Genomic DNA, 15,380 nt, shown 5'->3' with positions numbered 1-15,380 from the left:
AGGCAGAGACACAGGCAGAGGGAGAAGCAGGCCCCATTCAGGAAGCCTGATGTGGGACTCCATCCCAGGACTCAGGATCACACCCTGAGTCAAAGGCAGAGGCTCAACTGCTGAGCCACCCAGGTGTCCCCCAGGTAAACCTTAACCAAAAAGCATTCATGGAGGTAACAAGGGCCATTTTATAAATATAGAAGAGCTACTTTATTAGAAGATATGAAAATTCTAAATTTAGGGACACCAGAAACATAATTTCAAATTATATAAAGAGGTATCTATTTTTTACAGACCTGGGACATTTAATATCTGCTGCTAAGTTTTCCCTACCAGTGTTCTCATGCTTTATGTCTGGTTGTGGCAGCTAAGATTGAATGGGGGAATACAAGAATTACCAAATATGGGGAGAAGATCATTTTTACAACTCAGTAATAACCTTGTAGATAGCAAAGAGTGTATTTTACAGCAAAAAAAAAGGAGCCTAAAATTTTAGTTTGTGAAAACAAAAACCCATCTATGTTTATAGCAACAATTGACTAAAAGAATAAGGAAATCTAAAATCCTAATGAAAGATTTTAACATACCTTTCACAGCAATTGATAGAGAATATAAAGGAAAAATAGCAGTAATTACTATATAACAATATTTACAAAAATATACAATACATACTCTAAAGGATACTAGATTTATTATAAATCCACATTAATACATAAAGTATATTATTGATGCCAAGACAGACAAATAGGCCAGTGGCGTGTAATAAGGAAGCCAAGTACAGTCTTCTAAGTATATGAATGTTTTATTGTTGCAAAGTAGGCTTTGCAAATGTTGGTCAAATGGTGGTCTTTTCAATAAATGGTGCAACATCAGTTGTACATCCTTAAAGAAGTAAAATAGACTTGATCACTTACATCACATTTCACATAAAAAATCAATTTCAAGTGAATTGTAGATCTCAATATGAAACACAAGCTTCCAGAAGAAGCTTCCAGAAGAAAGCCTAGGAGATGATCTTTATGTCTTATATAGACAAAGATCTCTTAAATAAGACCCTCCAAAAAATGCTAACCGAAAAGAAAAGATTGGTAAATTACACTATGTTAAAATTAAGAACTTCAGTTAATCAAAAGAGACCACTAACTAGGAAGCTTTTTTGCCTGTTTTTTTTTTTTTTATAATAAATTTATTTTTTGTTGGTGTTCAATTTACTCTGGAAAACTGTGTGGAGGTTCCTCAAAGAGTTAAAAATAGACCTGCCCTACGACCCAGCAATTGCACTGTTGGGGATTTACCCCAAAGACACAGATGCAATGAAATGCCGGGACACCTGCACCCCGATGTTTCTAGCAGCAGTGTCCACAATAGCCAAACTGGAAGGAGCCTCGGTGTCCATCGAAAGATGAATGGATAAAGAAGATGTGGTTTATGTATACAATGGAATATTACTCAGCCATTAGAAATGACAAATACCCACCATTTGCTTCAACTAGGAAGCTTTTAATTACCCCAAGAAAGCTTTGTAAGGTGAGCTGGCACTGTAACTGCAATTAATCATTGCATAGGAGGCCCTTTGGAATTTATAAGTTGAGTTTAGCTTCTATTTTACATTATCATCTCTGTACAAGGTTGAAAAACAAAAACCTAAATAGTTTCAGAGTAAGACTTAGAAACACAGGGCGCTGTGGTGGCTCAGTCCGTTAAGCATCTGACTCTTGGTTTTTGCCCAGGTCATGATCTCTGGGTCATGAGGTTGAGTCCCATGTTGGGTTCCACACTCAGTGGGGAGTCTGCTGGAGATTCTCTCTCCTTTGCCTTTCCCCCCACTCTCTCTTTCAAATAAAAAATAAATCTTTGTTAAAAAGACTTAGAAACACAGATAAACTTAGTATTTCCACAGCAGAGACCTGGTAATATTAATTATTTGATAAATTCCCATGGCACAATATCATTCTCCAGTTTATGTTGCCTTTAACAAAGGGCAAATCTTTATAGACTTATTTCCATTTCAGCAAATTTTCTTATTTTTTAAAAAATTGTATTCATTTATTTGAGAGAAAGCAAGTACACAAACAGGGAGCAGCAGACAGAGGGAAAGAGAGAAGCAGACCCCTAGCTGAGCAAGGAGCCTGATGTGGGGCTCCATCCCAGGATCCCAGCATCATGACCTGAGCCAAAGGCAGACACTCAACCACTGAGCCACCCAGGCACCCTTGTCTATCCTTTTAATTTTGAATTTGTTTTCCATTAAGCATTGTCAGGGCCTTGTTTTTTCCACACATTTTCTATAGCATTAAAACAGGGATGAAACAATCTTTTTAACATGAACCCAGTAAAGTATAAAAGGTGGGGCCGACCTCTTAAGCTGGCTTTGCAGTTAGTAATATAGATAGAGCCAACCTACACTTGACCCCGCTTAGGGAATGTGAATAAAGAAGTCTGATTCAACACTGTCCCATGTCCTCCCTAGGGCATTGGCTGTTAAAGTTTAGATAAGTGCTTCTGTATTATTTCCAGATTTTGTTTCAGGTCACTAATACTCATTACTCAAATTGGAAGGTGATCCTTTTCTTAATGTGGTAAAATATAACATAAAATGTACCATTTTTAACTACTTTTTTTAGAGAGAGTGTGTGTGAGAGTGATGGAGGGGGAGTGGCAGAGGAAGAGGGAGAGAGTATCTCCTTCATGTGATAGCATGTATCAAAATTTCATGTTTTTTAAAAACAATAATATTTAATTGTAAGTATAGACCACATTCTGTTTGTTTATATGTCGATGAATATTTGGGTTGTTTCCATCTTGTGGCTCATGCAAATAACACTGTTATGAATAATGGTACATAAGTATCTGCTGGAGTCCCTGCTTTCAATCCTTGGGGTATTTACCTGGAAGTGGAAATGCTACATCATATGGCAATTCTATATTTAATTTTGTAAGGAACCACCAGATTGTCTTCCATAATAGCTGCACCATTTTACAGTCCCACCAACAAGGCGAGGGCTTCAAGTTTTTCACATCCTCACCCACACATGTCATGTTTTGTTTTTTTGGATAATAGTCATCCTAATGAGGGATGCCTGAGTGGCTCAGTGTTTGAGCATCTGCCTTTGGCTCAGGACGTGATCCTGGAGTCCAGGGATCGAGTCCCACATTGGGCTCCCTGCATGGAGCCTGCTTCTCCCTTTGCCTATGTCTCTGCTTCTTTCTCTCTGTGTATCTCATGAATAAATAAATAAAATCTTAAAAAAATAATCATCCTATTGAGTGTGCCATGGGAGCCTAGTCTTTATGGTGTATCACAAGGATTTCCTGATTGCCACTCAGCTGGCCACTATGGTAAGATGCTCTTAGTGATCTATATCCCAATCCCAGAGATTAAAAATTTGAGAAACTATGGTTTTTATTTTTTACTTCTGCAGCTTTTTAGGCTGGCATTTTTTAGACTATTTTTTGAGCAATTTGAAGTTCACAACAAAACTGAGTAACGGTAAAGATATTTCACATATTCCCTCTGCCCAACATATGCAGAACCTTCCTATTATCAACATCTCCCACCAGAGCTGGGTATTTCCTACTAATGATGAACCTACATTGTCACATCATTGTCACCCCAAATCCATAGTTTACATTAGGGTTCAGCCTTGTATGTGTTTGAACAAATGTTTGACATGTATCTACCACTGTAGTACCACACAGAGTATTTCCACTGCCCTAAGAATTCTCTGCGTCCTCATCCTTCCCTCTCTCTAAGCCTTGGTGAACACTGATCTTTTTATGCTCTCCATATTTTCGTTTTCAGAACGTCATATATTTGGAATCATACAGTGTGTAGCCTTTTCGGACTGCTTATTTCACTTAGTAATATGTATTTAAGTTTTCTCTCTGCCCTTTCATAGCCTGCTAGCTCATTTATTTTTAGAGCTGAATATTTCATTCTCTGGATGTACCTCAGTTTATTTATCCATTCACCTACTGAAGGTGCTTGGTTGCCTCCAAGCTGTAGTGATTATGAATAAGGCTGCTATAAACATCTGTGTGCACATTTTAGGTAGACATAAATTTTCACTCCTTTGGGCAAATATCAAGAAGTGAGATTCCTGGGTTGCATTGTAAGAGTATGTTTGGGGGCACCTGGGTGGCTCAGTCTGTTGAGCATCAGACTCTTGGTTTTGGCTCAGGTCATGATCTGGTTGTGGGATCCAGCCCGGCTTCTAGATCTGTGCTCTGTGTGGATTCTGCTTCAGATTCTTTCTCCTGCTCCCTCTGCCCCTCTCCACTGGGACACTCTCTCTCATTATCTCTCTCAAATAAATAAGCAACATCTTAAAAAAAAAAAAAAAGAGTACATTTAGTTTTGTAAGAAACTGCCAAATTGTCTTCCAAAATGGATGTACCATTTCCCATTCCCATCAGCTATGAAAGAGTTCCTTTGCTCTATCTCCTTACCAGCAATTGGTGTTGTCAGTGTTCAGCATTTTGACCATTATAAGGGTGTGTAGTGGTATTTCATTTTTGCTTCAATTTGCAGTTCCCTGATGACCTATGATGTGGAGTATATTTTCACTTGCTTCTTCGATATCTGTACACCTTCTTTGATGGGGTGTCTGTTAAGGTCTTTGGCCCATTTTTAACAAAGTTCTTTTCTAATTGTTGGTCTTAACAGTTCTTTCTACATTTTGGATAACAGTTCTTTATCAAATGTGTCTTTTGCAGATATTTTCTCCCACTCTTGTTTCCCAGGCTTTTCTTTCCATTCTCTTGACAATATCCCTCACAGAGTAGAAATGTTTCATTTTAATGAAGGCCCACTTGTCAAATCTTTCTTTCATGGGGCATGCCTTTAGTGTTTTATCTAAAAAGTCATTGCTAAACCCTAAGTCATCAAGATTTTCTTCTATGTTATCTTCTAGGAGTTTTAGAGCTTTTTTGTTTTACATGTAGGTTTATGGTCCATTTCAAGTTAATTTTTGAGGCGGATGTAAGGTCTGTGTCTAGGTTGATTTTTTTGCATGTGGATATCCAGTTGTTTTAGCACCATTTGTTGATGAGATTGTCTTTGCTTACTGTATTGTCTTCACTTCTTTGTCCAAGATTAGCTGACTATATGTAAATATGTCTGTGGGCTCTCTACCCTGTTCCATTGATCTATTGTGTACTCTTTTACCAATACCAACCTTGATTATGGTAGCTTTATGGTAAGTCTTGAAGTCAGGTAGCATCAGTTCCTTAACTTAGTTCTTCTCCTTCAATGTTGGTTAGTAATCTGGGTCTTCTGTGTCTCCATATAAACTTTAGAATCAATTCTAGATATCAGTTTGTTGATATCCACAAAATAACTTTTTACTGGAATCTTGATTTGGATTACATGAAATCTATACATCAATTTGGGAAGAACTAATATCTTAACAATATTGAGTCTTTCTATCCATGAACATGGACTATTTCTCCACTTATTTAGTTCTCCCTTGATTTCTTTCATCAGCCTTTGTAATTTTCCTCATATAGATTTTGTACATATTTTGTTGGATGTATATCTAAATAATTCATTTTCAGGTGTGCCAATGTAAATAGCATTGTATTTTTTATTTTAAATCCTCTTGCTCATTGCTGATATGTAGGGAAACAATTCACTTTTAAATATTAATCTTGTATCCTACAACTTTGCTATAATCACTTATTAATTCCAGGTGTTTTTCGCTTTTGTTTTTGTTTTTGTTTTTTGTAAATTCTTTTGGATTTTCCATATAGGGATAATTTGGAAACAAAAATAGTTTTCTGTCTTCCAAATCAGCATACTTTTTCTTTCATTTTTGTGTTTTATTGAATTTGTAAGGACTTCCAATATAATGTTGAAAAGTGAGTGGTGAGACAGGACATCCTGACATGTTCCTCACCTTAGGGGGAAAGCTTCTAGCTTTCCACCATTGAGTAAAATGTCAGCTGTAAGCTTTATGTGGATGCTCTTTATCAAGTTGAAAAAAATTCCCCTCTATTCCTACTTTATTGAGAGTTTTTTCATGAATGGATGTTGGATTTTGTCAAATGCATTTTATGCATTTATTACTGTAATCATGTGATTTTTCTTTAGTTTGTTGATATGATAGATCATGTTCATTGTTTTTTGTATGTTAAACTAGCCTTGCACACCTAGGATAATTCCTTCTGGGTCATGGTGTATAATTCTTTTTATACATTGTTGGATTCAATTTACTAATAACTTATTGAGAATTTTTGCATTTATCTTTGTGGGAGATATTGATCTCTAGTTTTCTTGTAAGGTCTTTGATTTTAGTATTATGGGAATGCTGGCCACATAGAATGAGTTAGGAAGTGTTTCCTCTGCTTTTATCTTCTGAAAGAGATTTAGAGAATTGGTATAATTTCTTCCTTAAATGTATGGTAGAATTAGCCAATGAATCCATTTAGGCCTGGTGCTTTCTGTTTGGGAAGGTTTTTAATTATTGATTTAATTTCTTTAATAGATTTAGGTGGCCTATTCAGATTGCCTGCTTCTTTTTGTGTGAGTTTTGGCAGATGTGTCTTTCAAGGAATTGGTCTGTTTCATCTACGTTATCAAATTTTTATGCAGTGAGTTGTTTAGTGTATATTCCTTTAGTGTATTTTTTTTTCCTTTAGTGTATTTTTAATGTCCATGGTATTTGTAGTGATATTCCCTCTTTCATTTCTGACTTCAGTAATTTGTGTCTTCTTTCTCTTTTTCCGGCTAGAGGATTATTGATTTTTATCAAGCTTTTCAAAGAACCATCTTTTGATTTCACTGATTTTCTCTATTAAATTTCTTGGTTTCATTTTTTAAATTTCTTCTCTAATTTTAATTATTTCTTTTCTTCTGCTTACTTTGGATTTTATTTGCTCTCTTTTTTCTAGTTTCCTAAGGTGGAAGCTTAGATGATTGATTTTAGATCTTCTTTTCTAATATATGTATTCAATGCTATAATTTCCCTCTAAGCACTACTTTTGCTGTATCTCACAAATTTTGACTGCTTCAGTTTACTAGTCTGCAGAATCAATTATGAAACTTAAATACACTAACTTGAATCAAGAGCTTTAAAACATAGATGGGGAAGTGGTTAATACTCAAGAAATGTTAGTGAATATTATTATGTAACGTATTTGATATATCCATAAGAGATGTCCATAGAGCATCTTTATGAGAGAAGGAACTTCAGCAGAAATCTGCAAATTAGATCAGAGATGAATCTTAGGGCAAACTTGTGAACTCAGACCTGACAGATTTGGATAAAACTGTTTACTCTCAGTAATTTACTTACATTGTTCACTCTGGGTTTTCTTTTCTGTACTTAAAAGCAGCCACTCATCAAGATGTTGTTATGTTTTGAAGTAAGGTGTGTAGGACCTTGAGCCTATTTGCCTACTAAAGTGTGATACTAACACAGACTAGCATAGCCGATGTTAGCGTCTTGACGCTGTCAGCTGTGCATAAACAGGATTCCACATCTGTACTGGAAAGAAAATTCACTACATCCTAAATCTTGAAAACACAAAACAAAACAAACAAAACAAAACAGGGCAGCCCTGGTGGCGCAGCGGTTTGGTGCCGCCTGCAGCCTGGGGTGTGATCCTGGAGCCCTGGAATCGAGTCCCACATCAGGCTCCCTGCATGGCGCCTGTTTCTCCCTCTCCCTGTGTCTCTGCCTCTCTCTCTCTGTGTCTATGAATAAATAAAATCTTAAAAAAAAAAAAAAAAAACAGAAAACAACAACAACAAAAAAACAAAACAAAATCACACGTGGTATTAAAATCTGCTTGGACAGTCTTTAGTGTTAACATAAGGGAAGGATTGACATCTAGTGGCTCTTTAGTAGGATTGCATGCAAACATTTCAATCCCAAAATGGATCAAATAATGTAGTTGTATTTTGCTTTACATAGGCTCTTCTTAGGAAAATTTTATATAAAGCTAATTTATGTTATTATTTAACATTAGATACAACTTATTAAAGTTTATTGCAATTCTTTAAAAATAATGTCCTTATAAATTTTACTACCTACGTAATTCTTTTTCATTTTTATGTTAAATAATATATCAATTTTAGGGTGCCTGGGTGAGGTTCAGTTGGTTAAGTGTACAAGTTTTGATTTCTGCTCAGGTCATGATATCTGGGTTGTGAGACTGAGCTCCACATCGTCTCCTCAATGGGCATGGAGCCTGCTTAAGATTCTCTCTCTCCCTCTGCCCCTTGCCACCTCTCTCTTTTTCTCTCCCTCTCAGAAAAAAATTATATATATATATATACTATATATATATAAATTCTATGTTTTTCTGTAATTTTCTGTAAGCTATTGACTTTACAGTTTATCTAACACATTATGAGATGATTATACTCACATTAAAATAATAATAAAACACGATATTGTTTTATTGGTCTTCTTGGAAAATAGTTACTAACTTGTAAAATATATTTAAATGTGTAGAGAGTTTATCACAAGCACTTTTTAAATAGACTTTGAGAACAGCTTTAAATGCACAGAAAAGTTGCTCCTTATTATTAATATCTTATAATGGTACATCTATCACAAATAATGAACCAACATTGATGTGTTATTATCAACTAAAATTCACATTTCATTCCAATTTCACCAGTGAATGCAGCCAGGGCCTTCCAGAGAAACAGAACCAATAGGATGCATCTCTATGTCTACATCTGTATCTATATTTATAGACTTAAATAAAAAAATAAATTCTGAGACAGAGAGAGAGATTTATTTTAAGGTATTGACTCACATGACGGTGGAGGATTGGTAAGTTCAAAATCTGCAGGGTAGGCTGGCAGGCCGGAGACCCGGGGAAGAGTTACAGTTTAAGTCCAAAGGCAGTCCATTTGCAGAATTCCTTCTTGCCTGTGAAAAGTCAGTCTTTGTTCTATTAAGGGCTTCAACTGATTGGATGAGGCCCACCCACATTATGGAGGCTAATCTGCTTTATTCAGATCCACTGATTTCAAGTTAGCCATTGCAGCTAGTTGATCCCCGTGGTACTTCTTCGGCTCCACAGTCCCTATTACATTTAATTATCACATCCCCTTAGTATTCTCTGTTTTGAGACTGATGAGACAGTTTCTCAGACTTTCCTTGTTTTGATGACCTTAAGAATTTGAAGAGTACAGGCCCTATATTTTGTAGAATGTCTCTCCATTAGAATTTGTCACTTTTATCATGATTAGACCGCAATTATGGGCTTCAAGGAGGAAGACCACAAAAAATGAAGCAACATTCTCTTTGTATCTTTTTAAGGGTACAGGCTATTATGACTCATCACCACTGATGCTGACCTTGACCACCTGGCTGAGGGAGTGCTTGACAGGTTTTTTCCCTTGTAAAGTTGTCTTGCCCTCTTTTTGGACTCTACTCTTTGGAATCAAGCCCACACTCAAGGTTTAGAGTAGGGTGTGTTAAGCTCAATCTCCTGAAAGAAGGAACAATTACATAATTCACTTATAATTCTTCTATAGGATATTCACCTCTTTCCCCCATTTGTTTATTTGTTCAGTCATTTATTTTTATCAATGTGTACTCACAGATATTTATTTTGTCCTTTGGATTGTATATCAATACTACATTATTTGTTACTCAAATTGTTTCAGCTTTGGCTATTCTGGGCTCTTTCAGGTTGGCTCCTGAGTCCCTCTGACATGCCCCCACTCTTTTGTAGGTTTTTGAGTACTTCTTTATTTTCTGGCACTGTGAATGCTCCAGGTATATTTTTAAATTTTCCCTATCCCAGCCCTGGAATCATCTTTCTCCAAGGAACCTTAATTCCTTCAATTAGGGAATGGTACTAGAAACCAAAATCTAGGTGCTGGGTGTGCTCATGGCTACTGGAGACAGCTCTGTGGTGGAGATAGAAAATACATGTGTGTCTATATGTGTATATTTGTAAAGCAAGGACCCAATTTTGATACAGTTTCAGTTCACATGATACCTGTGCAAAGGAAAGACTGCCTGTACTGGGTAAATATAAAAGCTTATCTAGATGCAACATTTGTATATTGCAACTGCATAAGAATAAGATGAACACAAATGAACACTCAATTTTCTTTTTAAACTCTCACTGGAAGTAACTCAATGTTTCTAGCGCTGAAGGGGGAATGATTAAAGTTAGGATGTATTATGCATCTACATGCATTTTCCAAAAATCATCTCTAATTCATGCAACTCTATAAGGTAGAGAATAATATTAGATTTGTTTTCTATAACTTATGCTCAGAAAATTGTTGCCAGCTCAGGATTGCCTGGCTAGAGCAAGGCAAAGCCAGGATTTGAAATCAGGTCAATTTTTAGAAAATTTAAATGTTGCTTGTAACTATTGCTGTATCTTTAAATTACCAATAGATTTTTAGAGAGTGATCACATACACAATTCCATTTCATCCTAATGAATTCCCCCAAAGTAGGCTAAGGCAGATGCTAAGATCCGTATTTTAGGAATTAAGGTCTCCTATTTAATTACTGTGATTACTGACTGATCCCAAGCCCCTTGCCCGCATTAGAATGTAAAACACTCAAACTAGAATGTGGAAATAGCTATTTACTTTCAGTTCTCAATTATGATTTGAGATAGTCAATGAAGGAGGAAAAATTACGTGCAGTAAGTACAAATAACATTGAGAAAAATGTTTTTCTTTTATAAGTCATATCTGAATGTAGAACATTTTTCATTCTTTTTTAAAATTAATTTTTGTCTGCCCATATAAATTTTTATGTGTCTTTAAGGATAAACTGACAGCATCAGTAGCTTTAGATTCTGATATGCAGTTAAGCCTTTAACTGTCTATTGATGTTTGTGACAACTACTTGGAATATGTGTGTATTTAGAAAATAATATATATATTTTCATATATATGTATGTTTATATCTTATATATATAAATATCTCACAACTTAAGTCTTGACTATGCTTCAGCCATATTAAAAATAAAAGTCAAGGGATTTTATTTTATAGTCTAGAGCCACCATCCAGGACGGAAGTCGCTAACCACATGTAGTGAATGAGCACTTGAAATATGGGTAGTCTAATTGAGATGTACTATGAGTGTAAAATACACACTGGGTTTCAATGACAAGCCCCCCCCAAACATATTTAAAATATCCCAATAATTTTTATATTGATTATATATTGAAATAATACCTTAGATATATTGAATTAACTAAAATATAATACTGAAATTAATTTCAACTGTTTCTTTTAACTTTATTAATGTGGATACTAGAACATTTAAAATTATGTGTGGCTCACATTATATTTCTATTGGAGCACACTGCCCTAGGCCAATCCAGCTGCAAGATTCTATGACTTTCATCTCGAAATCAATATTGCTTTTTATTTTGAAATTTGAGAGAAGAGACATATGAACTAAAGAAGGAATTGTCCAGTTTGGGAGCAGAATTCATATGAAATCTATGAGCCAGGACTTGGGTTTGAGAAGTAAACTGTTTCAACATCACAGTTTCTCTGAGCAAAATTAAGAAATGACTTCCATGCACCAAACAGATCCCAGGCAGTGGTAAAGGTGAAACCAAAGGTTGTCTAACTAAAAGCCTCAGGAAGATTTAGGGGCGTAAGAGCATTGTCCCACAGCAGCCTCAAAGGCACCCCAACAACCTGTCCCAGAAAGAAAAGCCAAGAGTGTCTTAGGGCCTAATGGAGTGAGCTCTGAGGAAATTCAAAGGAAAGCACACAAGTTCTGTAAGAGGATGAGACTGGTGGAGGAGTGGAAGCACTGGCAGCTTGGACTAGACGTCCCTCTGGAAGGAAGCAGGCTGCGAGCCTACTCCGTTGCAAACCTGTGCCATGCCCTCCTCATGAAGATGACTCAGAGGGTGGGAGCCAGAGCCCAGAAGGCAGAGCGAAGAGCTAGAGGAAGCCAGGGAGCAGAAGTGGGTCCTAATCAAGAAATTGGAAACATGAGCTTGCTTGGACTCCAACAGCCATGGGCTGGTGACTGCGGTGTCTCCTGCTGCCCCTCCTTTGGGACACGAGTGCCAGTTGTGGTTTCTTCAGTCTCTGTGTCTCCATTGTTCTTTGGGCACATGGGAGGCCGCTGGCTTGTCTCTTTAGTTCACGGGTCTTCAGATCCAGAAGAAATGCCCCCCACGAGGAGCCTCCTTGTCCTCACTTGGACATGATTGAGATGATTAAATTTTAGGGAATTTTGAGTGGCTTGAGTATATTGTGCATGGAAGGGGAGGAGTGTAAATAATGTCTGGACAGAAGGTGGATTATGACTTGAAAAAAAAAAGGTGGATTATGGTAGAGTAAAAATGTTCTTTGACACACTCCCCATTGGAGAGGGGTTCTATCTTCCAACACTTGGAATCGGTGAATGCTTGGATACTGGAGTACAATGTAAGTGGCACTATGCCCGTTTGGAGCCAGCCTTTAATAGAGCAAACAGCTTCTGCCTTGGTTTCTTAGAGCCCTGAGTACCATGTAGGACCCACCGGGTTTCTGGCTGTCCTGCTGGAGAGATTCCCCGGGGAGGTCCTGAGACTACAGGAGAGAAGGGCCAGCTGGGCCCAGCCTTCCAGCCATCCTTCTGCCCCAAAGGGCTAGATACGTTGTGCGTGAAGTCTTTTTGGTATCTCCAGCCCAGCCCAGAGGCCAGTTGAATACCACTGAGCAATTCCAAGAAGCCACAGTGCCACATGGAACAGACAAATCACCCAGCCACATCTTGCCAGGATTCCTGACTTCTGTGGTTTGTGAGCATGACAAAAATGACTTGTTTTAATCCATTAAATTCAGGGTAGTTCGTTGTGCAGTAACAGATATCTGGGACACACACACACACACCCCCCACATCCTAGATGAGTGACCTGGAACATTTCACTTAAGGTCTCTATCTTCAGTATTTTCATCAGTAAAATTGGATGATAATATCTACCTAGCATGGGTGTTAAAAATTTAAACAGGAGATCCCTGGGTGGCTCAGCGGTTTGGCGCCTGCCTTTGGCCCAGGGCGCGATCCTGGAGTCCCGGGATGGAGTCCCGCGTCGGGCTCTCTGCATGGAGCCTGCTTCTCCCTCTGCCTGTGTCTCTGCCTCTCTCTCTCTGTCTATCATGAACAAATAAATCTTTTTTTAAAAAATAAACAAAACAATGTACATATAAAGCAGCCAGTCTATATTGGGATCATAATCATAATATTCTTCTCTTTTGTTTCTCTATCAGGTCTCCCTCTATGTATCAATAGTTTTAGCAGGTATGTGTTTAACCTCAGACACCATCATAGCTTTCCTCATAGACACATCCATGCACACTCGCTCCCCACAGTTGTACACATATGTATGGATCAGGATTAAAATCCTATTAATTTTAGGATTTAAAACCATTCACCACTTCAAACTGATTATTTGTGGTGGTAAGTGTGGGGAGGATGCAGTATCCTTAGTTCAAGACATGGATGGTTTTATTGTTGGTAGTGGTTTCTGACCATTCTCTTAGGGTTGCTCATTAAAAGTCAGATTAAAAATAAATAGACCAGACTTTTTTTTTTTTCACTAATAAATGGAAGAGGCGTGGTGTACCTCTAAATGCAGGATGCCGAGCAGAAGGAATAGGTCCGCTTCATTGTACCTGTTCAGACTCGGGAGGCCTCAGATCAAAGGCGAATGGATATACAGGGCGGGCTGCAAAGCGTACCAGCAGCCGTTTTATTCATTGTAATTATGAAAAATCTTTTAGTGGGGGAAAGTATGCTGTGTAGTGCCCGCACTCTGACACCTTGCTTACGCAGCCTACTTAAGCTAAATCATTCCCATTCTTTCAGTTCATGAATATGATGGCTTGGTCATCACACGACACAGGGGCCAGTGACTTTTGTCCTGGTATAATTAATTGTGTGACTCCAAGATGGAAACAAGCACATACCAATACACACAGACACAGGTATGCTTGCTGGTTTGCAGAGAAGTTATTGGATCGGATACTATAAAACACCTGTGTGAGAATGGAGAGAGGGGCCCTGAAGGGGCACGATTAGACCTAGAGTTCCTGTTAATCAGGTTAGCATCTTGAATTTACCAGGTCTGAGGCTTCGGTTTTTTTTTTTTTTTTTTTTTTTTAACTTTCCTTCTGCCTACCCTCCTCACCGCACCCCTGCCCAATTAGGAATTCTCTGATGGGAGGAGGGGGGATAAGTCGCCTACCGTCCCACCGCCCCCCCCCCCCCCCGCAGCCCTGCCCAATTGGGAATTCTCTTGATGGGAGGAGGGGGACAGGTCGCTACCGCCCCCCCTCCCCCGCACCCCTGCCCAATTAGGAATTCTCTTGATGGGAGGAGGGGGGACAGGTCGCCTACCCCCCCCCCCCGCACCCCTGCCCAATTAGGAATTCTCGTGATGGGAGGAGGGGGACAGGTGAACTCGTTCTGTAGTTCTCGGTCTATCTCCTGTTAATTAAAGGTCCACTTAGGGGGGTGAAGGAGAGCAAACACCTGTCGGGGCAGCCCGTCCCGCCCAGACAGGCCCGCGGAGGGGTGAGGGGCAGCGGGTGCGCGCGGGCGGCGCAGGGAGGCGGCAGGGCGGGCGCCCAGGGGCCCCGTGGCTCGCGGCCAAAGCTCAGGTCACTGGGTTATGAAATCGGGCCCCTGGCAGAGGCTTTCCCCAAGGTTCGGTTCCCGGGAACGCGGGAGGCGGCGGCTGGGACGCGGAGCCCTCGGGGACCCCCCCCGCCCGGCCCGGGCCGACCTCGGCGGGGGCGGAGGAGGAGGACGAGGGCAGGGCGTGCGCGGCGGGACCCGGCCGGCGGGGGCGGGAGGGCGCCCCGCGAGCAGCCGCGCCCATGGGCCGCGCGCCCCCGGCCCGCAGCGCCCCCGGCAGCGCCGCTCGGGGCTCGGGCCTCCGGGGCGCGACTGCGCTGCGGGCGCGGGGCTAGCGGGCGGGGGCGCGGGGCCCGGGGCGCGGGGCTGGGCGGGCGGGGGCGCGGGGGCGCGGGGCTGGGCGGGCGGGGGCGCGCGGCCGCCCGCAGCCTGCAGGGGGCCCGCGCGGGGCGTCGGCGGCGGGAGGCGCCCAGGCCTCGGGGCGCGCGGCCGGGCCCCGGGGATGCGAGCCCGGGCCCGGGGCTGATGGTGATCGGGTAAGTGTCGGGCGCCCGGGGCGTGGGGCGGGCTTCGCTCGGGTCGCGGGGTGGGGGCGCGTGTGGGGTATCTTCCCGGCGCTGGCTGCGAAGCGGGACTGCGCTGCTCGGCTTCCCCGCAGCCGTTCGTGAAACCTGCGGGGCGGCCGTCACCGGGCTTCCCCGGGAAGCTGCCCCCGTGCACCGAGGCCGCAGACTGTCCGGCAGCCCCGAGAGCTGCCGCCGCTTCTAGGATGTGCTCCTCCTGGTCAGGGCGGCGCTGCTTTGCTTT

The 15,380-nt window shown here is 40.7% G+C and overlaps 1 protein-coding gene across 3 annotated transcripts in view; it reads left to right on the top strand.

Annotated features, from left to right (window-relative positions):
* The window catches only part of FAM149A (family with sequence similarity 149 member A), a 52,415-nt gene that overhangs the window by 13,497 nt on the left and 23,538 nt on the right, over positions 1-15,380 (top strand). The window contains exon 1 of one of the 3 annotated variants that reach the window (XM_072763703.1): positions 14,544-14,642. The exons of 1 other annotated variant lie outside the window; for it this stretch is intronic. In XM_072763703.1, the coding sequence (XP_072619804.1) occupies positions 14,608-14,642 (35 nt within the window). In that variant the 5' untranslated portion in view covers positions 14,544-14,607. Of the gene's footprint in view, positions 1-14,543; positions 14,643-14,981; positions 15,110-15,380 lie in introns of those variants that run through there. One more of the 3 variants, XM_026018257.2, reaches the window with a different exon arrangement.

Source organism: Vulpes vulpes, chromosome 7 (genome assembly GCF_048418805.1).
Source record: "Vulpes vulpes isolate BD-2025 chromosome 7, VulVul3, whole genome shotgun sequence".
Lineage (NCBI taxonomy): Eukaryota > Metazoa > Chordata > Mammalia > Carnivora > Canidae > Vulpes > Vulpes vulpes.
The sequence above is the reverse complement of the archived record's forward strand: the minus strand, read 5'-3'. Positions and strand labels throughout refer to the sequence as shown.